Raw genomic sequence first — 27,735 nt, forward strand, 5'->3', positions numbered from 1 at the left:
ATTAGGGATTACACTGACTCCTAATTTCTATTTGCCTAAGTACATCACAAATATTGTTTCCTCTGCATCAGAAAAAAAAAAAAACTGTGTTTTTCTTATTCACTCTTGTTTTTACTTTTTTTCTAAATGACTACTCATTCTTTACAAATCTCAACTCTAATCTTGTTACCACATTTGGGGTAATATCAAAACCTCTATCAGGCTAACTGAAGATTCTATTCAAAAGTTTGCAGTCATGTTAATTAATGACCAGTTCTCTCTGACAAAATTTCTCCACTCTTTGTCTCATATACAAAGATATCCTGTGCATTTAGTTTCTGCTGTTCATCTTTTCTAGGGATACATACATGGATACTATTCTTCTGAACTGACATCTTTAATTCCTCCACTTGCTTCCAAACCAGCCTGAACACATGCTACACCCAGTCAACTGTCTTACTCCAAACTCTCAGAACTAACTCTTCCTCTTCCTCATTTATCCTTTTCTACTTCTGTTCTCTGGAACAATCTTCTTTCACATGTATTTAACAAAAATCATAGTCTACAGAAATTCAAGTCTATTGTCAACAAGTATCTTTTGTCTTGTTAGATTTCAACACATGCACACTTGTTATCTTTCAACTCAATGTATAAGTATTATAGGTTCTAATACCTTTTTCGTGTTCGGAGTTATAATTAAAAAATAATTCTTGCCTATTCAGGTATGTAGTGATAATAACAATAATAAGTTTATTTGTCCATTTTTTTTTTTGTTACACTTGTTGGGAGAGCAAAATAGGGAGAACACATAAGCAAAAGGCTTTTTAGGGGATGTTCCCTTAGAAACCATTCCCTTATATGATCCCTCACAAAAATGCGGCAATGTTTCATCACACATCACAATTCGTTAAAGAAATGCATTCTTCTCCCTTCTGTTACTTTACAAATGTTCACAGAAAACTTAATTCTCCATACTTTTGAATGAAAGTCAGTATCTTCTGAACTCATTTTGTCCTCACATTTCAGGAGCAAAAGTGCTGATGAATGGCTGTCTCTACACTACTAATTATGATGTTTACTTCTTGTGAGATTTCACAAACAGAAATGCCATTATTGTCCAGAATAAACTTCTCAACAATTAATGTTCACGTGGTTGAATGCTGTTCCCAGTTGTCCTGCATGGAAGAGACTTCTCACTGTCTCATAGCTGTCCTCAAATGTAGACCATTCATATCAGATGTTGAATATTAGACCTTTCATATTAGATGGTGCTGAATCTTTTCAATTATCAATTAATCAGATAATTAATCTTGTTGAACTTCAATGTCAATTAAATTGTACTTTTAACTATACATATAATGACTTGGGTTAAGTAACATAAATAATTAGTAAAAAATAAATAATTAATACTTAACTTGATATGGAAGTTATATAAAGGGATTTTGTAGATAACACTCGATACTGAAACATAAATATAGTGTTATAACTGTGTTGAGATATAAGTTTAGGGTTTTAATTTTGTATTGAAATTGAAATTTTATTGAAATTAAATCGAAATCATGACTCTGACCAGAGCAGCAAAGCAAAAGGCTCGAGCTAATGGGACTGCTGTGGCTCAGGGGAGAACTGAGGGGGGCAGTTGCCCTCTGAATCACAACTCTGAATCGCCCTATTAAAATGCACGAATTGCTTGATGTTTGTGGAGCAGTCAGGTACGGGATATGATACTGCCATGGGGGATGTCTTTGTGTGTGCGCGATGCAAGAAGTGTAAGGAAATCAGGCGACAACTCAGCATTGTTATGGGCCTATATGAGAGCTTGAAGGACAGGGTGGATGCCCTCGAAGCATTAAAAGTGAGGGCCCATCAAGCTCTCAGCTACCCACACCAATGCCAGAGCTTGCACTAGGTCATCGCGCAACACAGCGGCAGCCCCCAAGGAAGAATGCGCTGGTCCCAAAGGAACTAGTAGTTGTTAGTGACTCTATTGTCAGGGAAACGGGAAACATGCTTTGTAAAAAGGATAGGTGGAACAGGACCAGGGTATGTCTGCCAGGGGCAAAGGTTGATGACGTTGTAGAGCGGATATCATCTTTTAAGGGCACAAAAGGTGGTATAGTTGTACACGTTGGCACTAATGATATTAAGAGTAGGAGTCCGGCAGAATTACTTAACAAGTACAGGTCACTGTTGAAAAAAAGCCGTGAATTAGGGTTGAATTTGAAAGTGTCTGCAATTCTGCCCAGACACAACAGGAGGGAGTATATGATGAGAGCCCTGTCAATCAATTCGGCCCTGGAAGGATTGTGCAAGGCTCAAGGGGTAGAATTTTTTTCAGCCTAGTCTGTACTTGTTAACAGGAGAGACTGCTTCTACAGGGATGGGATACACTTAAATAGAAAGGGTGCAAGAATGTTTGCTTAAATAGAAAGGGTGCAAGAAAGGATGCTATCGAGGCAGTGTTAGGTGGGTCGGAAAACTGCTAGATTGGGGGGATACAAGGACTAATAGATTAACAGTAGCCACTGGCAGAGGTGAAAGTGATTCTTGCACTGCTTCTATTGGAATGAGCCGCATCCTGGAAAATAGGATGCAGGATAGTTCAGAGACTGCTGGGAATCATTGGGGTACAAATAAACACATAGGTTGTGTTAGGGTAGCTAAGAAAAAGAACAGGTGCATGTATACTTGCATGTACACCAATGCTAGGAGTTTGGTAAATAAATTTGATGAATTTGAGGTATTGCTCAAAACATCAAAGGCAGATATTGTGGGGATTTCAGAGATGTGGTGTCACACAGATATAAGGAATGCAGAACTGGAATTTGGGGAGTACAATGTCTACAGAAAGGATAGACAGGGTAGGAAGGGAGGAGGGGTTATGCTATTAGTTAAGAAATACATAAAATCCAAGGAAGTGAATCCAGTCGACATTGCTGGACAGTGCAGTGTCGAGTCAGTTTGGTGTGACATAAGCATTGGGAGATCAAAATTAAGAGTAGGAGTGTGCTATAAGCCTAATGACTCTGATGAGTATAATAAGAAACTGTAAGGGGAAATAGAATGGGCCAGTAAATCAGAGAGTCTTATAATGGGGGATTTTAATTTCCCAGACATTGACTGGAATTTGGGGGCTGGTCACTCACACACTAGCAAGGCTTTTGTGGATTTATTGGATGATTGTTTTCTACATCAGCATGTTCGGGAGGCAACTAGAGGGAGTAATACTCTTGATTTGATTATCAGTAGTGATTCTTCATGCATTAAGAATCTGCAGGTAAATGAACCACTAGGTGGCAGTGATCACAGTGTGCTGAAGGGGGATTTACTCAAAGAGGTAACTACCATTAGGGGTAAAGGGAAGGGCTATTGCTTTCGTAAAGGCGACTACAATGGACTGAGACAGTATTTAAATTCTATACGGTGGGACCAACTGATGATGTTACCAACAGCAAATTCAAAATGGGAAGCATTCAAAGAACTTATCTTGGAAGCTACTAGGCTTTACATACCAACTAAGAAATATTGTTCAAGGTTTAGGCCTAAGTGGATGTCAGATGAACTAATGGCAGAGAAGAAAAATGCATGGGATACATACAAATCAACACGTGACACAGAAGCCTATGATAGATACAAGTTGATCTGTAACAAAGTTACAAAGGAGGTTAGGCAGGCAAAGGCAGATTACGAGAAATCTTTGGCAAGGGATGCAAAGAAAAACAGCAAAGAGTTCTTTACTTACGTAAACTCTAGAAGGAAGGGGATGAATCAGATTGGTCCATTTGATATCGATGGGTCAACTGTTGATGATCCTGCTCAGGTAACTAACAAACTGAATGAATATTTTGCATCGACATTCCCACATGAGGAGTTATTCAGCGAGGGGAATGCCAGAGGTGTATTCAACTCTGGCAGTAAACTAGAGAATCTTGTAATAACTGAGAGTAAAGTGGAAGAGAAATTGTTGAAGATAAGTACAATAAAGGTACCTGGGGTGGATGGGATCTATCCAGTTATATTAAAGGAGGCAGCAAAGGACGTAAGCAAATCCTTAGCCATAATTATGAGAGCTTCCTTGCACTCAGGGGAAGTACCCATGGACCGGAGATGTGCAAATGTAACCCCAATTCACAAATGAGGATCAAACGGCGACACAAATAATTATAGACCTGTTAGTTTAACTTCTGTTCCTGGAAAATTAATGGAGGCACTGGTTAAAGAAGCACTGCAGGATCATCTAGACAAGACTTCAGTCATAGCTCAGACACAGCATGGTTTTGGTAAGGGGAAGTCTTGCCTGACCAATTTGATTGGATACTATGATGCAGTCACAAAAGAACTGGATGCAGGGAATAACTTTGATATTATATACTTGGATCTTAGAAAGGCTTTTGATACTGTTGCACATGGAAGACTGCTCCACAAATTGGAGCAGTGTGGCACTGGAGACAAATTGCTGCTGTGGATAAAGGGGTGGTTGAGTTGGAGAAGACAGAGAGTGGTAATCAATGGACACTGCTCATCATGGACTAATGTTATTAGTGGAGTCCCTCAGGGTTCAGTATTGGGTCCATTATTGTTTTCTGTATTTATAAATGATATTGATGATCGTATATCAAGCTTAATGTCCAAGTTTGCCGACGATACAAAGGTTGGCAGGGTTGTTAAGGACACTACTGACACTATGCTACTGCAACAGGATCTGGACAGGTTGAGCAGATGGGCTGAGAGGTGTCAAATGACGTTTAACATTGACAAATGTAAAGTACTACATATGGGAAACAGCAACCCCAGAGCAACGTATCAACTCTGTGGTACTACACTGACAGTGGTAGAGAATGAAAGGGACCTGGGGGTGGTTGTGCAGGCAGATATGAAGTTTTCTGGACAGTGCAGACGGGCTTCAAGAGTCGCTCATGGTGTATTGTCGATGATATATAGGAATTTTTCTAGCAGGGATAAGGAGGTGATTATTCCCTTGTATAAGGCAATGGTCAGACCACACCTAGAATACTGTATACAGGTCTGGAGGCCTCATTTCAAGAAGGATGTAGAGATGCTGGAACGAGTACAGAGAAGGGCAACGAGATTAGTGAATGGAACAAAGGGGTGCTCATATGAAGAAAGGCTTAAGTTTTGCAAATTGCAGTGTCTGGAAACTAGGCACCGGTGAGGTGATCTGATAGAGGTGTATAAAGCCTTGAATGGTTTGAGCATGCTCAATGCTGATGGGATTCTTCCTCTTGCTCAGAATAATCACCTGAGAGGGCATAAATTCAAATTGAGAAAAGACAGATGTAGGATAGACGTGAGGAAATTTGCCTTTAGCCAGTGGGTGGGTGGTTGGTGGAATAAACTTCCATCCCTTGTCGTGGACGTTGATAGCCTAAATAAGTTTAAGGGTCAGCTGGACAGATATTTCGAACGAACAGAGGGATGAAGTTGAAGTGGTTATTTTTTTATTTTATTTTTTTTATTTTTTTTTATTTTTTTATTTTTTTGGCTGATGCTGTTGTTGTTGTTGTTGTTGTTTGGGGTTTAATGGCGCAAGAGCAACTTCGGCTATATTGCGCCTGTTCAAATTTTGTTTTTTCCTGTTATATTGTTACTGATTTATCATATTAGATATGATTAGTTAAGTTTATTAAGCTGAGGTATGAAAAGAGTTCACTGACGTTTGATTTTTCTCCCATAATGAGTTCAAGGCTTAATGGTTCATTTGAATGCGATTTGAAAGCTGATTGGCGGGCAATTTGGTATCGTGGACATTCTAAGATGATGTGCTTCACTGTTAGTGTGGTCAGACACTGAGGGCATTGTGGAGGATCGTCTTTCCTTAGGAGGTAAGAGTGTGTTAAATATGTGTGTCCGATGGAAGCCGAGCGAGGATAACCTCTTCATGTCTGTTTGACCGAAAACTTGATTTCCAGGATTTCTGCTGTTGTTTGATTTGGTATAATTTATTGTTTGTTTGAGATTTCCAGGTCTGCGTCCATATATTTTCAGAGGCTTTTCGATTGATGTTTTTAAAGTCAATGAGCGGTATTTTATGCAAGTGAGAATTTTTGTTAGACGGATGTTTTGCAGCATCATCCGCATGTTCATTGCCGAGTATTCCAGAATGTCCAGGAATCCAAGTGAATCTGACTCTTTGTTTGTTTTTCATAAGGTGTGATAAGGAGGAAAGAATTTTTCTTACATACGGATGAGATGGATGATCTTCTGTCTGTAAAGCATATATTGCACTTAATGAGTCTGTGAAAATGATACTTTTTACGAGGGAAGTTTTGGCAATGTGATCTAGGGCGAGACTTATTGCAAACAATTCAGCACTAAAGATACTGCACTCTATTGGAAGAGACTGTGAGATTATGTTGTTTGGCAATACAACAGCAGCACCAACGTGTGTGGCCGTCTTGGATCCATCAGTATACAGATGAGAATAGTCAGAGAATTGCGTTACATAGGAGGAATGAAGCTGTTTTATATGTTGACTTGGGATATTGCTCTGTTTCCATTTTATGAGGACCATGTCACAGTCAACTGAACTGATTTTCCACGGTGGAAGGGCTGTGGGGGTATCTTGGTAGATTTTATCCATACTTAAGTTCAATTTTGAGAGTATTTCTTTTAGCCGGATGCCTGCAGGTTTGCATATATTAGGTTTGTTCGTATATAAATTTTCCCATTTCGGTTTAAACAGATATTGCCAAGTTGGATGTCCAGGAAGGCTTTGAACTTTCGCAGCATAGTTCATAAGAAGAACTTGTCTACGAAGACTGAGTGGGAGTTCATGGATCTCTGTGTATAAACTATACACAGGTGAGGTACGGAAGGCTCCTGAAACAACGCGTAATGCATTGTGATGAATTGGATCTAACCAGTTTAACACACTTTTCCTTGCTGAGGAGTAAATGGGAGAACCATGATCTAATTTAGATCTTATCATTGCACGATAAACATGCAAAAGTGAATAACGATCAGCTCCCCAATGTCATGGCTGATACAGCTCGTAGAATGTTTAATTTCTTTAAGCACATTGTACGTAGATATTTTATGTGTTCTAGGAAAGGGGGCTTAGAGGGGAACAGGTATCCTGTGTGTTATCAGACACTCAGCCTAAAACACTGATGGATCCAATATCTCTCTATTACAGAAGATTTAGGAGAAGTCCGGTTGGCCTGCCTCCCTAAAATCCACTCATGCACACCTTCTCGATGGTAAGCCCTGTTACGTCACTTAGGTGGCAACGAACGTGTAGAGTGGTTCTCTTCAAGACGCCTGGTCAGCGTGAAGAGGAAAAGACCAAACCCTCCAGCAATGAGAGCACAACAATACAAATGGCCCTCAGTCCCCAGCAGCTTTCACTCTCCCTCTTACGGCAGCGAGAGGATCAGAGTGGAAGCAGAGGGTGCTAAGAATCTCTGGGTACGACCAGGCTGCCATGCACAGAAATTGAACTTGGCCTGTTATAACGTACGATCACTCATCGGTGAAGACAGGATATTAGAGCTGGAAAAGGAATTAGAAAATGTGAATTGGAATATCATCGGTTTGGCTGAAACAAGAAGAAGAAATGAATCACTTATAAGTTTATCAAGTGGAAATCTGCTGTACACCAATGGAAACAGTGAAAGGAGTGAAGGTGGAGTTGGGTTTCTGGTCCATAAAGATTTTAAAAACAACATTTTGGAATTCAAAAGTACATCACCAAGGGTGTCAAGACTAATACTCAAGATTTCTAAGAGGTACAAGCTAAAGATTATAATGATTTATGCACCAACATCGAGCCATGATGATGAAGAGGTTGAAGAAATGTACACTGAAATTGAGAGTCTTCTAGATGAGCAGAAAACCCACTACACTATTATTATGGGGGACTTCAATGCTAAGGTTGGAAAAAGGCAAAGCAGTGCAGAAAGAGGAACTATAGGAAATTTTGGAATTGGTGAAAGAAATAAAAGAGGTGAAAGACTTGTGGAATTTGCAGAATCTCAAGGAATGTCAGTAATGAACACTTTTTTCAAGAAAAGGGTGAACAGAAAGTGGACATGGAAGAGTCCAAATGGATTAACAACTAATGAAATCGACTTCATCCTCACTAACAGAAGATATATTGTGACTGATGTTACCGTCCTGAATAAGGTAAATGTTGGAAGTGATCACAGAATGGTAAGATGTACACTTGATATAGATGTAGGAAAGGAAAGGAAAAAACTGACTCGAGTAAATAATACAAAGGTCTTTGAGATAACAGAAGAGGAGAAAAAGCAGTATGTACTGGAACTTAAGAACAAGTTTGAGCTTCTGCAGACTGCTCAGGACCAAGATATCGACGAGGAATATTACAACTTTTTGAAAGTGATAAAGCCCAAGAAACCTATAGGGAAACAGAAATCCAAAGAAGAAAAAATTAGTCAAGAAACACTTGCCATGATGAACCAAAGACGACAAATGAAGAGCAAGAAAAACACTGACAGGGAGAAAATTGAGTATACTGAGTTATGCAAAGCCATTAGAAAGAGATTCAGAGAGGACATAAGAAGATTTAACACAAGAAAAGTAGAACAAGCATTAAGGGAAAACAAAGGATTTAAATCAGCAGCCATTAGCAGTAATACAGAAAGACAAATGATACTGAAACTGAAGAATAGCGATGGTGTACTTATAAACAGCAGAGAAGGCATAATTCAAATAGCAGAAGACTACTATAGAGAATTATACAAGGAGCGAGGGAATGATACCAGCAGTTGGGAAGATGGATTGCAAAGTAGCAACACATACGACATACGCAATATTCTTCCTGATGAGGTAGAACATGCATTGAAGAAAATGAAGAATCGGAAAGCCCCGGGGGAAGATGAAGTTACTGTAGAGTTGTTAAAATTGGGAGGAAGAGACATAACACAAAAACTGGCAAGACTCTTCACAAAGTGCATTAGAAAAGGTGTGATGCCTAAGCAGTGGAATAATGCAATCATAGTTTTGCTGCATAAAAAAGGAGATAAATCAGAAATTAGAAATTATAGACCAATTAGCTTGTTATCCCACATCTACAAGTTGTTCACAAGGGTCATTACTAACAGATTAGAAAGAATACTTGATGAGAATCAACCGAAAGAGCAAGCTGGCTTTAGGACAGGATTCTCAACTATGGATCACCTTCACGTAATATCACAGCTAATGGAAAAAGCAAATGAATATAAAACACCATTATGCCTGGCATTTGTGGATTATGAAAAGGCATTTGACTCCATACAGCATAAGGCAATGTTTCGGGCACTGGAAAGACAAGGCATAGATATTCCATATATTATGATTTTGAAGAAAATATATGAGAGTGCTACATCCTTTATTAGACTAGACAAAGACAGTAGCAAATTTAAAATCGAGAAAGGAGTTCGACAAGGAGACACAATATCTCCGAAGCTGTTTACTGCTGCCCTTGAGGAAGCTTTCAGAAGATTAGACTGGTCGCAGAAAGGAGTCAATGTGAACGGAGAGTAACTAAACCATTTACGATTTGCAGATGACATTGTGGTCATAAGCCACGATCCCAAAGAATTAGAGGAAAATCTTAATCAGTTATGCACAGTTAGTAAGGATTTTGGACTAAAGATGAATATGGCTAAAACAAAAGTAATGATGAACAAGTATGCCACGGAAAGTGAAATAATGATTGAAGGAGCAGTAATTGAAAAGGCGGAGTCATATACTTATCTGGGACAAGTTATTAGCTGTAATAATGATAAATGGCTGGAAGTCAAGAGAAGAATAAATTTTGGATGGATAGCATTTAGGAAATATAGTCACATACTGAAGAGCAATATCCCAGTTTGTCTGAAACATAAAATAATGAATCAATGTATACTCCCCACCATGACTTATGGAAGTGAAACTTGGGCACTCACCAAAAGAATGGAAGAGAAGCTAAGAACTACACAGCGAAGAATGGAACGAATTATATTGGGAATCAGACTGTTAGATAAGAAGAGAAACACATGGATTAGGCAGCAAACTCAAGTAAAGGACATTCTTATCAAAACTAAAGAACTAAAATGGTCTTGGGCAGGACACATAGCTCGAAGACATGATGACAGATGGACTAAGAAAATAACAGAATGGTACCCAAGAGGAGCTAGAAGAAAACCTGGAAGACAAAGGCGGAGATGGATAGATGAAATTCATGAGTTTTTGAGTAGTAAATGGATGGCCAGTGCTCAAAACAGAAGGAACTGGAAAGTTGCTGGAGAGGCCTTCATCCTGCAGTGGATTGAAAATGGCTGATGATGATGATGATGATGATGAGGAAATTTAATTTTTTTATCCATGATTAGTCCTAGTAGCCGAATACTCTGTTTGAGTGGAATTTTTTGATTGCTTATCCTTAGTTCCAGATCAGGATGCATCTTTCGTTTTCTGCAGAAGTGTATTGCTACTGTCTTTTGTACTGAGATTCGATATCCATTATAGATGGACCAGGACTCTATTTTGTTAATAGCACATTGGAGCTGCCTCTCGATTGTCCGCATATTCTGTGAGTGACATGATATTGTGAGGTCGTCGGCATATAGGTAGGTTTCAACTGTTGCTGGAATAACTTCTGTTACAGGGTTTATTTTGATAGCGAAAAGGGTTGCACTGAGGACAGAGCCTTGGGGACCCCCTGTTCTTGATTGTATATTAGAGACAGAATATGATGGTAGCGGACTTGAAAAGTTCTTTTAGTCATGAAATTCTGAAGGAACTTCGGTAGATGGCCTCGAAGACCTAATTTGTGCAATTCATGAAGGATACCATATCTCCCCGTAGTATCGAACGCCTTTTCAATATCAAGGCATATCATTACAAGGTGTTCGTTTCGGAGAAAGGCATTGCGAATATTTAATTCAGCTTTTGTCATTATGTCTATTGTTGATCTATTTTTCCGAAAACCATATTGACTAGGACTAAGGAGGTTATGGAAGTCAAGAAACCATGTTAACCGATCATTCACCATTTTTTCTAAAATTTTACCTAGACAGCTAGTGAGCGCGATGGGACAATAATTATATGGATTTGAATGGTCCTTCCCAGGTTTTGGAAAGGCCAGTACAAACGAATGTCGCCAAGAGTCTGGATATGTATCCTCAAGGTATATCCTATTATATAGCAGTAACAGCATGCATAAAGAATTTTTAGGGAGGTGTTTAATCATTTGATAGTGGATTCCATCCGGACCTGCTGCACTTTCTTTAGATTTGGCTAGGGCTTTATGCAATTCATTTATAGTGAAGGATTGATTGTATGAAATCTCATGAGCTGCATGGAAATTAATTTTGTATTTTTCGATTTGAGCTTTATATGTTTGAAAGATTGGTCAGTATGACGTTGTTGCTGACAATTCCTCAAATGTTTCTCCTAGTAGATTTGCAATTTTTTCTGTTTCAGTTATGTTATGACCTTTCCAGCTTATGATCGGTTTAGGGACGGTTGTATATTTGCCTGAAATTTGTCGAATTTTATTCCATATTATTCTGCTGTCCGTATTTCTATTAATTTTGCTTGCAAAAGATATCCGGGATTCTTTCTGAGATTTCCGGCATATATAGCATGCTTCTGCTCTGGCTTTCTTATATTTTATGAGATTAGTGGTGGTGGGATACTTTCTGAATTGATTCCAAGCCTTATTTTTTTCTTTCTTTGCTTCCAAGCATTCTTCATTCCACCACTGCTTGTAATGTTTATGAGACTGGTTAGCTGTCTTTGGTATTGCAATGTTTGCTGCAGAAATTATTTGATTTGTGATATGAGTAACAGCATTATTGATGTCAGCATGTCTTATGATTTTCTCATCTAAAGGAGCAGCATATTGGTATTTTTCCCAGTTTTCTTTGCAAAATTTCCATTTTATACCTCTTATAGGTTGCTGTACATCATTTGCTAGTAGGTGACAAACAACTGGGTAATGATCACTGCTATAGGGATCATCGGAAACAGACCAGTCAAGGAGAGGAAAGAGAGCTGGGGAACAGATAGTGAGATCAATTGCAGAGGTAGTCCCTGTCGGTAGTAGTAGTAGTAGTAGTGGCATGTGATGCAAGAAAGCAAATGTATGAGCTTATGCAGCATCAGCCAAAAAAAAAAAAAAAAACACACACCATTCCCTCCAAATGCCTGTCCAGTTCCTCCTTAAATTTATTCAACCTATCAACTTCCACAACGACAGATGGAAGTTTGTTCCAGCAATTAACCACCCGCTGGCTAAAGGCAAATTTCTGCACATCTATTCTACATCTGTCTTTTCTTAATTTGAATTTATGCCCCCTTAGGTTCGTAATCTGAACAAGTGGAAGGATCCCATCAGAATTCAGCGTGCTCAACCCATTCAAGGCCTTATATACCTCAATCAGATCACCACGCAGGTGCCTAGTCTCCAGCCACTGCAATTTGCAGAACTTAAGCCTCTCTTGGTAAGAGGATCCCTTCATTCCCCTCACCAATCTTGTTGCCCTTCTCTGTACACGCTCAAGTAAATCTACATCCTTCCTAAAATGAGGCCTCCAGACCTGTACGCAGTACTCAAGGCGTGGCCTGACTATTGCCTTATACAGAGGGATAATCACCTCCTTTTCCCTGCTAGCAAAATTCCTATATATCATTGACAAAACCCCATGACCTGCCCTGGCAGCCTGTCTACATGGGTAAGCGGACATGGGTGTGAGTACCTGTGTTTAAGAGTGTTAGGTTCCTATTATTTATAAGTTTTTCAATCATCTGTCCTCTTTTGTCTGTATGAAGTGATCCCCAGATGACATGATGCCCATTAAGATCCCCCATCAAACAAAAAGGAGATGGTAATTGTTCAATTAAATCCTCAAATTCTTGCAGTGTATACGCATGATTAGGTGGAAGGTAGAGAGAAATCATAGTACCGCGACTGCTTCAAGGGGTGTTTGTAGCTGAATATGCTTGGATGGAACATTAGAGTCAACAAGAATGGTGACTCCTCCATGACCTGTATTGGTTTTTCGATCTTGCCTATATAGATTGTAGTTCTTGATTGAAAAACTTATGTGCGGAGTTAGGTTTCTTTCTTGCAAACAGATACTTGCAGGAGCATATACGGAAATTAGATCTTTGATATCGCTTAGATTACTTCAAATGCCACAACAATTCCATTGTAGAAGTGTACGCATTATTTGGGTTTAGTACTTGATTCAGATGACTTACGATGAGCTGCTTGTTTTAATCGATCTGTTTTGATTTTTGCTTTTCTGGGGAAGCTTGGTCAGCCACCACTGTCCATGTCATCATTTGCGTAAAGTTCCAGGACTGGTTCATCTTCTTTCTCCTTTTCATCAATTTCCATAGTGTCAGTATTTTTTTGTGTTTTTTCAACAGGTTTGGTGGAATTTGTACTGCTTGTTGGTGTTGGATCTTCAGCATCTGGTGAGATTACAATGGGTGTATTAATTGCCTGGTCAACTTTTTGTTTTGTTTGTAAAAGAAGATTACGTGCCCAATCTGCTATTGAAATGTTAGGCGGGACTGTGATGTCAGTCTGTATTGCAATTACCTTTGTTTTCTGCACTGTAGTTGCTGCTGCTACTGCATATGATCTCACTGCTGGAAATAGTGGTATCTGCTTTTTGGCTTCTTGATATGTTATCTTATGTTCAGTTTTATATTTTTGAACTTGTTTTTCTCTTTTCCATATATTACAGTCTCTGGAATAGGCAGGGTGGTCTCCTTTGCAGTTTGGGCAGCGAGGAGACTGTGTATTGCATTCTTTACAGGTATGTTCTTTTGAGCCACAAGTGGCACAAATAGCTTGTCCTCTGCATACTGTTTGGGAATGGCCATATTTTTGACACTTGAAGCATCTTATTGGATTGGGGATGTATGGCTTTACCTGGCAATTCAGGTACCCGGCTTTGACTGATGATGGCAGAGTTGGAGTACTGAAAGTAAGTATGATGGTGCGGGTTGGAATGAGGTTTCCTTCCTTTTTAATAAGGATTCTTTTGGCATTTATGACATTCTGGTTTTGTAGCTCTTGTACGATTTCTTCTTCAGAGCTGTTTAGGAGGTCCCATTCCACGATAACCCCTTTAGATGAATTTAAAGTGGCATGTGGAGTGACTTTGATGGGAATCCCTCCAAAAGTTTTGGTTTCAAGAAGAAGCTCAGAATGTCGATGATTTGTCGTTTCTATCAGAAGGTCGCCTGATTTCAAGCAGCGAACCATTTTCGGTGGACCAGCTATATGTTCTAGACACCTTTGTATAACAAAGGGAGAAAGTTTACTAACTAGTTGGTCTGATAGGGAATGAACAATTAGAAAGAGTGGCGAGATGGTTTGGGTCACATCTTTCTTTTGTCTTTTGGCAGTAGATGGATTAGGATCATCTTGCTGCCTGCCGATTATGATCAATTTGATCCATAATTCCAGGAGAAGTCTGGTTTGTCAAGTCCATTGTTGTTCCTTTTAGCCCTGAAAGGATTATTTTTCCTTTCAGGTTTCCGGCCCCACCATGGGGAGGCAGGAGCAGTGCCACCTAGTGACCAAGCGGCTGGCGGATTAGTTTGTTAGTGAGAAAATGGATAAATATCCTAAAAAAGAAAGGTGATTTTCCTTCCTGTGTTCTACTTAAAATTTGCTAAGTGAAGAACCACTTACAATGAACTGAGAATAAGAGAGCAGCTAGAAATGAAACAGAACAAAATCACTTGGAAGGATTACTTTAGAATTGGCTTAAGAAAAATCGCTTGGTCCCTATCGCTTAGCACTTGGGGCCGGCTGATGCTGCATAAGCTTGCTTTCTTGCATCAAATGCCTCTACTAATGCTAATGCTAATGCTAATAGTGTATCATTCCCAAACTATGCTGCAAGTCTTCACTGAATATCAGTTGGTTTTGAGCCTTCTTTCACAAAAATTTTGTTTACATATATATACTAATGTAAGAAGAAGAGATAAACAAAAATATAATACCTCATATAAACCTCAGATAAACCTCATATAAACAAAAGGCATGCTTATCAAGACTGAGTGAACCAGTTGAAAACTATGACTTTAAATATTTCTCTTGTACTCAGCAAGAGAAGCACTTAAAGTCACTCTATCTTAATGTTTAGTATAATAAGACAGAATGCTGTGTTTTTTTTTCAGCTACAATATCTGCTTTATTTCCCAAAAACATTCCTCCTCTCTTAAAATTTTTGGCTGATCTCTGGAAAAGCTATTTCATCACATTTCAATGACTCAGAGGTGTGATTCCACATACTCAGTTAGATTTGTGCAAGCTTACCATTATGAGAATTGTTACAGTGTTATAAATATTTGATCTCAGTTAGTGAACCAACTATTAATTATAGAAGGAGTCCACTGTTTAATTACATAGTGACATCGCTGTTAAATGACTGACAGCACATCACTGGTTTCACTGTATAAGAGGCATTTATTTTGAGTGTTCATGATTTTTTTTGCACGGGTGTTTTCCCCCACCATCCACCCAACATAAGTGAAAACATAACCCAGACAACATTATGCATTTAAAAAATTAATAATACCGTAACTCAGGAGGGGAAAGGGAGCGAGATGCAGTATCTGACACTCTCCGTGATGGAGATCTCGTTAATGAGCCTTCTCCTGGTGCAACTGACCTAGAACGTCCTCTGTTGGCACCTATGCTAGAGGCAACGTCGAATGGCATCACAGTTTCTGTTCTTCCATGTTGGCCATATAGCATTTCTTCTCTTTCCCTTGTACCAACTAATTAAAAAGAATTAACAAATGCATTATTTGTCTTATAATTATATTCTTAGAAAAAAATATATTTGTTTTTTTTTTATTAAACCTAATAATCTTAATATATTTTTAGCATTATAATAAAAGATATGCAATATGTTATATAACTAGTGAAACTGATTTGAACTGCCATATTTTTATTTTATATAATTTATTTGCATATGTTCTTTTATATTCATTTGTGAGATAAACTTTCTTGCTTGAGTATGACAAAGATGATGCAGCTAATTAAATATGACACTGCAGTGCAGAAAATAAAATTATTATTTATCTGACATGTTTAAGATTATTGCAGTGATGACCTTCTCTGGGTCTCTATTAAACAGCATGTACCTTTTAAATATGTAAACAAATTAAAATTAGGATACTAGAACAAATTTAAATTATTTGTGGGGAAAAAAAACTAACAAAGGAATCTAATGGAAGCTTTCTAAGGGCCTAAAAATGAGGACAGCACACTGGTTCAGTGTAATTCACCAATTGAAGTGCTCTCCAAATAGTGACCGCTGCCCAACAGTTGCTCTTGAAAAATAAAACCAAACTGCCTGTAAATCATTAGAGGTTTACAAGCAGTTGGCTTTATTTTCATCATTTATCATATTTAATTATAAGGGTTACCTTATAGTTAAATGTGAAACTACACTGTGTAAAGCATAATTATTTATCTGATAGAGTCAAGGCTACTAGGTATCTACTACAGAGCATTTCCTTAAAAACGTTCCTAGAACAAATTTAAACATATTCACTGGAAAAAAAAATTACTGGGGGAAAGAATCCAACAGAAACTTACAGAAATCTAAGGACTTAATAAACTAAGGATCAATAACAAACCAGAGTGATATGTCAATCTCATATTCTAAACAACTGTTTCTCAACCTGTAGTAGACTGTGGAGCACCTCAAAGTATTTCCAAGTTTAGACAGAGAATCAGAACAAATGCAAATATATTTTTTTACATTTTTCTGCATATAAATATTACATTAGAATAAAAATGATCCAGAAAATGAACTAAATAAAATCTCACTCAATTACATAGACAATACTTCTAAATAAATTTATTTCTCAGTATGGAATCCCAAGTGATAAGTACTTGCAGATCATCAACTGAGAAACACTGTTTGTAGGGGACCTATTCTGCTTAAAATAGATTAATCCTAATAACCCAAAGTCAATGAGAAGCTCTAAAATTTTTTTAAAGCTCTCCAGTGGGATATTATAAGTGAGCAATATAAATTTTAGAGGAAAAATAAAAATAAACAAATGAAACTGTTACGAAAATTCTTTTTCATAACAAATGTTATGAAACATTTGGACATTTTCATAACAAATGTTATGAAAAGGTCAAAGCTACCCATGAACAGGGTGACTGATTTTGACATCTGATTTTGCAGAACTGTCCTGTTCCCCTGATTTTGGGCATAATGTCCTGGTGTCCCTGAAACTTTTCTGGGAATGCTACTTTGTCTGATTTTCATGTAAAGTTTTTTTTTCTGAACTAAATATATGAGATTAAAATTATAATTAATAAAATATATAATTTTATTAATTTAGTATTAGTATTAGCAATGGCCACATGGTGGAAGGAAGCCTATGGCTTTTTTTTGGCTGCACCAGCCAAAAAAAAAATAAAAAAAATAAAAAATAAATAAAATAATAATAAAAAATAAAATAAAATAAAATAATAATAAAATAATAAAATAACAAGAAAATAAATAAAATAAAATAATAAGAATAATAATTAATAAGAGAAAAGGAAATGGACAACCAATGCATTTCCCTCCTCCCGTAGGAAACTATTCAGCTGATCTTTGAATTTCCCTAACTGTCAGCATCTACCACCCATGTAGATAACTTATTCCAGAAATTTATAACTCACTAGCTAAAATAAAACTTCCTGCAATCCAGTCTAAACATCTCCCCCCGTAACTTGAAATCATGACCCCTTGTTCTAGAATTATGGGTAGAATTTTTTTTCAGCCTGGTCTGTGCTTGTTGATAGAAGAGACTGCTTCTACAGGGATGGGGTACACTTAAATAGAAAGGGTGCAAGAATATTTGCTGATGCTATTGAGGCAGTGTTAGGTGGGTCGGTAAACTGCTAGCTTGGGGGGGGGAGTATACAGACTAAAAGGTTAACAATGGCCGCAGGCAGAGGCAAAAGTGATTCTTCACTGCTTCTATTAGAATGAGCAGCAGCCTGAAAAGCAAGGCAATGGAGATTTCCAGGACTGCTGGCAGTCATAGTGGGACAAATAAATACATGGACTGTGGTAGGGTAACTAAAAGTAGAAACAGGTGCATGTATACTTACATGTACACCAATGTTAGTTGGTGTACATGCAAGTATACATGTGATTGTTAAAAACCCATGCATGTAATAAATTTGATGAGCTTGAAGTGCTAGTCAAGACATCAAAGGCAGATATTGTTGGGATATCAGAGATGTGGTGTTACACAGACATAAGCAGTGCAGAATTGAAATTTGGGGAGTACAATGTGTACAGAAAGAATAGACAGGACAGGACGGGAGGAGGTGGTTATGCTGCTAGTTAAGAAACACATAAAATCTAAGGAAGTGCATCCAATTGATGTTGGTGGACAATGCAACGTTGAGTTTGTTGGGTGTGATATAAGCACTGGGAAAGGAAAAATGAGAGTAGGTGTGTGTGTTATAGGCCTAATGAATCTGATGAGCAATTGTGTAGAGAAATAGAGTGGGCCAGTAAATCAGAATGTCATATAATGGGGGATTTTAACTTTCCAGATACTGACTGGAATTTGTGGATGGTCACTCGTACACTAGCAAGACTTTTGTGGATTTATTGGATGACTGTTTTTTTACAGCAATATGTTCGAGAGGCAACCAGATGGAGATAATACTCTTGATCTGATTATCAGCAGTGATTATTCAAGCATTAAGAATTTGCAGATAAAGGAACCACTGGGTGACAGTGATCACAATGTATGATATGGGAATTACTTAAAAGATGTGCCGACCGGACTAGCAGGTGGGTAAAGTGCCTGCCTGGCAACCCAAAGGTAGCGGGTTTGAATCCCGCCTCGGGCTTGGATCAAAGTACTGCATAAACCTAGGGAGGTGAACTATGGCCACAGAAGCTGATGCGCCAACAACTACCAAAAAAAAAAAAAAGATGTAACTACCATCAAGGCTAAAGGGAAGGGCTTTTGCTTTCGTAAAGGTGACTACGGAGGGACTCAGACAGTTTTTAAATTCTATACAGTGGGATCAACTGATGATGCTATCAATGTTGAATTCTAAATAGGAAGCCTTCGGGGACTTAATTTTGGAGACTACTAGGCTTTTCATTCCAACAAAGAAATACTGTTCAAGGTTTAGGCCTAAATGGATGTCAGATGAACTAATGAGGCTCAACGTAGAGAAGAAAAATGTAGAGGATGCATATAAAGTATCAGATGACATAGAAGCCTACAGCAGATATAAACTAGTCTGTAATCAGGTCACAAAGGAGGTTAGGCAGGCGAAGGCAGATTATGAGAAATCCTTGGCAAAGGATGCAAAGAAAAACTGCAAAGAGTTCTTTACTTATGTAAACTCTAGAAGGAAAGGGATGAATCAGATTGAACCGCTTAACATAGATGGTTGACTATTGATGATCATGCTCATGTAGCTGATAAACTGAATGAGTATTTTGCATCTACATTCACACATGAGAGATATTCAATGAGGGGAATGCCAGAAGTTTATCAAACTCTAATAGGGAGCTAAGTGATTTTGTAATAACTGAGAGCAAAGTGGAGGGCAAATTGTTGAAGTTAAACATAAAAAAGTCACCTGGGGGTGGATGGGATCTATCAAGTTATATGAGGGTTTCTTTAGACTCAGGGGAGGTCCCCATGGAGTGAAGGAGTGCATATGTATCACCAATTCACAAAGGGGGTTCAAGAGGTGACACAGGTAACAACAGACATGTTAGTTTAACTTGTGTTCTGGGGAAAATAATGGAATCACTGGTTAAAGAAGCACTGCAAGATCATCTATACAAGTCTGCAGTAATAGTTAAGACACAGCATGGGTTTCTTAAAGGGAGGTCTTGTCTGACCAATTTGATTGGATACTATGATGTGGTCACAAAGAAACTGAATGCCAAATATAATTTTGATATTAGCATTAGTAGAGGCATATGATGCAAGAAAGCAAGCTTATGCAGCATCAGCCAAAAAAAAAAACAAACTTCCACTCCACCCCTCCGTTCGTTCGAAATACCTGTCCAGCTGAGCCTTAAACTTATTTAGGCTATCAACCTCCACCACAAGGGATGGAAGTCTGTTCCACCAACCAACCACCCGCTGGCTAAAGGCAAATTTCCTCACGTCTATCCTACATCTGTCTTTCCTCAATTTGAATTTATGCCCTCTCAGGTGATTTTTCTGAGCTAGAGGAAGAATCCCATCAGCATTGAGCATGCTTAAACCATTCAAGGCTTTATACACCTCTATCAGATCACCTCGCCAGTGCCTAGTCTCCAAACACTATAATTTGCAAAACTTAACCTTTCTTCATAAGAGCAACCCTTTGTTCCATTCACTAATCTTGTTGCCCTTCTCTGTACTCGTTCCAGCATCTCTATATCCTTCTTGAAATGAGGCCTCCAGACCTGTATACAGTACTCAAGGTGTGGCCTGACCATTGCCTTATACAAGGGAATAATCACCTCCTTATCCCTGCTTGAAAATATATTTGTAAGATTTTGTCTTACAGTTTCATGACGTTTTCAGGTTTCCGTTGCATTTGTACTCTGTATAACAATCCCTCATTTGCAAATTCAGCGGTATTAATGATTTATTGTTGTCGATTTTATAACCTTTATGTGAATAAATCATGGATAATTATTTTTTTAAATTAATGCCGAAAAACCAGTAATTCTGTATCAATACCGGGATTTGAATACCGGAAAAAAATTACCTGGATTCCAGTATTCGGATCCCAGAATCTCGGTATTGTAAGCCCAAGTGGAGCACCTTCTTCCTGAATAAAAGTTGTAAACAGGGCATGCTAGTATCAAACTTGAAATGATCTAGTATATAGAAAATTCTTCACAAATATAGGAAGGTTGCCCTGCACACCAAGAGAGTAAAGATCTCTAAGTATACCATGCTGCCAGGTGGTGTCAAAAGCCTTCTCTATATCTATTGAAACCATTACTAGATGTTTGTGTTTAACAATGGCATTACGAATGGCAAATTTAGCCTTAACCATAAGATCCAAGCATGACCTATTTTGACGAAAGCCATATTGATTATGGCTCATTAACTTTCAGACTCAATGATCCAGATGAGTCTACTGTGGACAATTTTTTCTAGGATTTTCCTGAGGCAGCTTGAGAGGGATATTGGACTATAGCTATGGAGATTGGTTGGATCTTTTCCAGGCTTTAGGAATGCCAAAACAGTAAAATGATGCCAAGAAGCTGGATAAACATTGTCTAGAAAAATTCAGCAGGAGAAGATCAGCAGGAGGTGCAAAGCTTTGTCATCAAGGTGTTGTAGCATGACATAATAGAACCCATCTGGTCTGGCAACACCATTGTGAGCTGATCCAATGGCATGCAAGAGTTTAGAGAATTGTAGAGGTTTCTTATATGGCAGAAAGAAGGCAGTGAAAGTTAATAGAACGCAGTTCTGCAGTGTTTTTAATTCTTTGGAATGATGGAATATAAGCTGAATGTGCTGAGACTTCGGCAAAAGTTTTGCCCAAAGAATTTGCAATATCTAAAGGACTAGATAGATCTCCCCCATTCCAGGAAAGGATTGAAGGTATGGTAGGAAACTTACCAGAAAGCTGTCTAATTTTTTTCCACATTATTTTGGTGTCAGTGTTTCAGTTTGTTAATGCTTGATGCAAAACGGGTCCAGGATTCTTTCTTGGCTTGCCTTTGTATGAAATGTGCTTTTGCCTTTGACTTCTTATGATTTATCAGATTGGCTATTGTTGGATATTGCCAAAAAAATTCCAGGCTTTATTTTTTGCATTCCTCATTTCACCAATAATTATAATGCTTTGGCCCAGGGGATTTGATAGTGGTATTGTGTCTTTAGCCACATTTAGGAGATGCAACGTGATGTACTCTGTCACATCATCAATATGCTGGAGACAGATTTTTTCCTTATCGAAAGATATTGATGACTGGAATTTTGCTCGGGCAAATTTCCATTTTCTGCAGGGTTCAGCTAGAGGAGTCTGTGCTATTAATAGGTTGCATACAATTGGGAAGTGATCGCTACCCATAGGATCATTATAATAACATACCACTCTATGGTCGAGACCAGTACTGGAGAACAAATGGAGAGATCTATTGCTGAGGTTCATCCAGTTTTGAGCTGAACATGAGTGCATCTGTCAGTAGTGAGTATGGCAAGGTTTAGTGCCTCTAAAAAGCTTTCGATGAGTTGACCCCATCTATCTAATTTAGGATCGCCCCATAAGGGGTAGTGCCCATTGAAATCTCCTAACATACAGAGAGGTGGAGGTATCTGTGTGAGGAGGTCATCAAAATCTTTTAAACAATAAGTATAGTTTGGCTGTAGGTAGACTGAGACTAGTGTTATTGCAATATGGAGAGTTACATGCACAGCAACAGCTGCTATTTCAGTTTGAAGTGGAATATGTTTAGTTGGGCTCTTTGAATTTATCAAGATTGCTACACCACCACGGGTAGCATTTGCTGTATTACGATCTCTTCGATAAAGGCAATAGTTCTTTATAGCAGGGGAAATTTGCAAGGTTAGGTACATTTCCTGAAGACAAAGGACAACTGGAGAATAACGATTACTTAGATCTTGGATATCATCTGTATTGCAATGAAAGCCTCTATATATCAATGAAAGCCTCACTATATAATAGGATCTTCCTGTATGGATGCGCCATATGTGTCCATGGTTGACTCCTGAATATTTTTCATAGCATTTGAGTTTGTAATACGAGATGTAGTAGCAATCACTGGAGGAGGAGATGCCACTGGTATTGTCAGAGGAGTATTATTTGCTACAGCTGGTTGTAGGTCAGAGGGGATATTTCTAGCCCAATCAGAAATTGATTTATTAGTAGGAACTGTGACATCAGTTTGAACGGAGACTGCTTGATATTTTTTTACAGCGTTTGCATAGGTAATATTTTGGTTTAGAGTTGGTGCAACTAGTTTTCTTGTTTCTTGGTAACTGACTTTGTTCTCTGTATTTTACTATTTTTTTCTTGGTTTTCCACTTTTCACATGTCTTGGAATATGCAGGATGGTCACCTTTGCAATTTGGACAGGTAATTTTTGTAGCTGTGCAGTCATTTTATATGTGGTCCTGAGAATCCACAGTTCGGGCAGACAGGAATTCCTCTATATACAGTTCGAGAATGGCCATATTTTTGGCATATATAGCATCTTAAAGGGTTGGGAATGTAGGAGTGAATGCAACAAAATAAATAACCTGCTTTTACAGAGGAGGGAAAGTATGGCATATTGAAGGTAAGCATAATATTTCTGGTAGGTGCCAGTTGATTATCTTTTTTGATCATTATTCTTTTTGCTTCTATTATGTTCTGTCCCTGCAGTTCTTGGGTTATTTCTCTTTAGGTGACATTTAATAAATCCCAACTAGATATGACACCGTTAGATGAATTTAGGGTTGCATGAGGAGATATTTTTAGAGGAATGCCAGCAAAGTTTGTTAGTTGTAAAAGTTTTTCAGAATGTCTTTGATTCATGGTTTCTATTAAAAGGTCTCCTGATTGCAGTCTCTTCACCGTCTTGAAAGATCCTGCAATACCCTCCAGATGTTTCTGTATGACAAAGGGAGACAATTTATTCATAAGCTGACTACTTAAAGAGTGGAAGATTAAGAACGATTAAGAACGGGCAGGGGTGCTCCATCCAGTCAGTCTTCTGTCTCTTTGGGTTGTCATTTTTCATGTCTATGGTATGCCATGTTTGCTCCTTTTAGCCCTTGGCAAGAGGACTCATCTGTCATGGTTTCTAGCCCCGCCACGGGGAGGCAGGAGCAGTGCCGCTAGGAGGCTAAGAGGTTAAAGTGTTAGTTGATTAGTGAACTAGAAATATATGGATAAATAAAAAAAAGGTGGATTTCCTTTCTGTGTTCTAACTTGTGGCTTTTCAAGTATAGAATGGTTTCAAAATTAAGACTGCTAAGAGAAAAGTAAGAACTTAGAAATAATGTTAGTCGCTTTTGAATAGCATTCTACAGATCACCAAAATTTCGCTTGACCTCGAATTCGCTTGGCACCCAGGGCTTGCATGGGTTGGAGGGTGAGAAGATGAAAGAAGATACTTAGCATTAGCATTAGCATTAGTAGAGGCATTTGATGCAAGAAAGCAGCAAGCTTATGCAGCATCAGCCAAAAAAAAAAATAAATAAATAAATAAATAAAAAATAACCACTTCCACTTCACCCCTCTGTTCATTCGAAATACCTGTCCAGCTGAGCCTTAAACTTATTTAGGCTATCAACTTCCACAACAAGGGATGGAAGTCTGTTCCACCAACCAACCACCCACTGGCTAAAGGCAAATTTCCTCACGTCTATCCTACATCTGTCTTTCCTCAATTTGAATTTATGCCCTCTCAGGTGATTATTCTGAGCAAGAGGAAGAATCCCATCAGCATTGAGCATGCTCAAAGCATTCAAGGCTTTATACACCTCTATCAGATCACCTCACTGGTGCCTAGTCTCCAGACACTGTAATTTGCAAAACTTAAGCCTTTCTTAGTAAGAGCACCCCTTTGTTCCATTCACCAATCTCGTTGCCCTTCTCTGTACTCATTCCAGCATCTCTACATCCTTCTTGAAATGAGGCCTCCAGACCTGTATACAGTACTCTAGGTGTGGCCTAACCATTGCCTTATACAAGGGAATAATCACCTCCTTATCCCTGCTAGAAAAATTCCTATATATCATCGACAATACATCATGAGCTACTCTTGCAGCCCATCTGCACTGCTCAGAAAACTTCATATCTGCCTGCACAACCACACCCAGGTCTTTTTCATTCTCTACCACTGTCAGTGTAGTACCACAGAGTTGATACATTGCTCTGAGGATGCTGTTTCCCATATGTAGTACTTTACATTTGTCAATGTTAAACTTCATTTGCCACCTCTCAACCTTTCCAGATCCTGTTGCAGTAGCATAGTGTCAGTAGTGTCCTTGACAACCCTGCCAACCTTCGTATCGTCTGCAAACTTGGACATTAAGCTTGATATACCATCATCAATATCATTTATAAATACAGAAAACAATAATGGACCCAATACTGAACCCTGAGGGACTCCACTAATAACATTAGTCCACGATGAGCAGTGTCCATTGATTATCACTCTCTGTCTTCTCCCCCTACAGATCACCAAAATATCGCTTGACCTCGAATTCGCTTGGCACCCAGGGCTTGCATGGGTTGGAGGATGAGAAGATGAAAGAAGATACTTGTTGACATTACACTTAAACTTCTGTAAATTGTAATTTTCAGGAAATAAGTATGAAGGAAGATGGTTCCAGAAAATGGAAGTTGAAGGAAGAAATAAGAATTAGGAAATAAGAAGAAGGAAAGTTGGTTCTGTGAGTATGAAGTCGACAGTAAAAGGATGCTGAATGTTTGGACTGCTTTGTAAGAGAGAGCAGGAATTATAGATACCAATTCAGAAGAACAGTGCCCATGGAAGTATCTATAGAAAAGGCATGCAGCAGAAACAGAACATCTATGAGACAGAGAGTGGACAGACTCTATCAGACATAAGTCATTGATTAACCTAACTGCCCTCTTTTGAATGGAATCTAGAAGCCAGAGAGAGGTTTTGAGGGAGAGAGGTTTTTTTAGAAATTAGCCATTCTACAAGGAGTAGATTGATTTACATTGTTCTGACTGTTAGGCATTTATATAATGTAGACTGAATTATGGAGTACCATATTAGCATTTGCATTAGCATTTGTTGAGGCATAGATGCAAGAAAGCAAGCTTATACAGCATCAACCAAAAGAAAAAAAAAAAACCTTCCCATTTCACCCATCCAGTCACTCCAAATGTTTGTCTAGTTCAGCTTTAAATTTATTTAAACTAGCAAATTCCACAACAACAGATGAAAGTCTGTTTCAGCAATCAACTACCCGCTAGCTAAAGGCAAACTTCCACACATCTATTCTACGACTGTCTTTCCTCAATTTGAATCTATGCCCCCTCAGGTTCTTAATCTGAGCAAGTGGAAGTATCCTATCAGCATTGAGCATACTCAAAGCATTCAAGGCTTTATACACCTCAATCAGATCACCTCGCAGGTGCCTAGTCTCCAGATGCTGCAATTTGCAGAACATAAGCACACCCCTTTGTTCCTCTCACCAATCTTGTTGCCCTTCTCTGTACTTGTTCTAGCAACTCTATATCCTTCCTAAAATGAGGCCTCCAGACCTGTATACAGTACTCAAGGTGTGGCCTGACCATTGCCTTATACAAAGGGATAATCACCTCCTTGTCTCTCTGCTAGCAAATTTCTTATATATCATTGACAAAACTCCATGATCTGCTCTGGCAGCCCATCTGCACTGCTCAGAGAACTTCATATCTGACTGTACAATTACCCCCAGGTCTTTTTCATTCTCCACCTTCCTGAGTGTAACACCACATAGTTGGTACAGTTTTCTCTGGGGTTACTGCTATCCATATGCAATACTTTGCATTTGTCTATGTTAAACTTCAGTTGCCACTTCTCAGTCCATCTGCCTAACTTTTCTAGATCCTGTTGCAGTAGCATACTATCTTTACTGTCATTAACAACCCTGCCAACCTTCATATCATCTGCAAACTTGGACATTAAGCCTGATATACCTTCATCGATATCATTGATAAATACACAAAACAACAATGGGTAACAGCACCGAACCCTGGGGGACTCCACTAATAACATTAGTCCATGGAGAGTAGTATCCATTTATTACCACTCTCTGAAGTCTCCCACTCAACCATTCTTTTATCCATTGTAGCAACTTTCCTTAATGCCATACTGCTCCAATTTGTACAGTAGTCTTCCACGTGCCACGGAATCAAAAGGTTTCCTAAAATCAAAGTATTTGATATCAAAATTATTGTTTGCATCCAATTCCTTTGTGACCACATCATAATATCCAATCAAATTTGTCAAACAAGACTTCCCCTTAACAAACCCATGCTGTGTCTGAACTATAACTGCAGTCTTGTCTAGATGATCCTGCATTGCTTCCTTAACCAATGACTCCATTATTTTCCCTGGAACAGAAATCAAACTAATAGGTCTGTAATTACTTGTGTCACCCTTTGTGAATTGGGGACACATTTGCACATCTCCGATCCATGGTGGGCCATCCCAGAGTCCAAGGAAGCTTTCATAAAATCATAGAGGAAAATTGGACTGGATAAAGTCACGTTTCAAAGAGAGGAAGTCAATGAGTTCCTCTCTTTAGTGGAGTTGGCAGAACGATAGAGGCAAGAGATTAATTTAATAGAATGTGGTAGAGAGATTTTATGCCAGAGAAGATCAGAAAGAGTAGATTCCAAATTACTAAGTCTCTGACGGGGAATAACAGAATGGACATATGCACAAGTACCACCTTTGAAGTGAAAGGAATCATACAACAAATAATTCAAGCAACTGAGGTGAGCAGGCGTTGAATCAGCCAATAACTGAGATTCTGTCAGAAAAATTACGTGAAATCTGGCAGACTGTAAGTGAAAATGGACATCACTGAGATTAGAACTGAGACCACGTATATTTGTGTAATGAATGAGGAAGTGTTTGGGAGGTTTGAATCTTTTTGCAAATAAGTTTGGTCTATTAGTGTGACAATTCATGGTGTATTCAGAGTAAGAAAATGTTGGGAGGGGGGGACATGTATGAAGTAATGAAATTTTTGGATATGGTATACACATGGTAAGAATATACCCAGATCCTTAAC

The 27,735-nt window shown here is 38.5% G+C and overlaps 1 protein-coding gene across 1 annotated transcript in view; it reads right to left on the bottom strand.

Moving 5' to 3' along the window:
- Positions 1 to 27,735, bottom strand: part of LOC150077846 (regulating synaptic membrane exocytosis protein 2-like) — a 723,475-nt gene that overhangs the window by 258,013 nt on the left and 437,727 nt on the right. Inside the window, exon 16 of the mRNA XM_090384380.1 lies at positions 15,627 to 15,735. Coding sequence (XP_090240506.1) covers positions 15,627 to 15,735 — 109 coding nt within the window. The remainder of the gene's footprint in view (positions 1 to 15,626; positions 15,736 to 27,735) is intronic.

Source organism: Mastigoproctus giganteus, chromosome 11, assembly GCF_048544385.1.
Source record: "Mastigoproctus giganteus isolate SK-2022 chromosome 11, ASM4854438v1, whole genome shotgun sequence".
Classification (NCBI taxonomy): Eukaryota; Metazoa; Arthropoda; class Arachnida; order Uropygi; family Thelyphonidae; genus Mastigoproctus; species Mastigoproctus giganteus.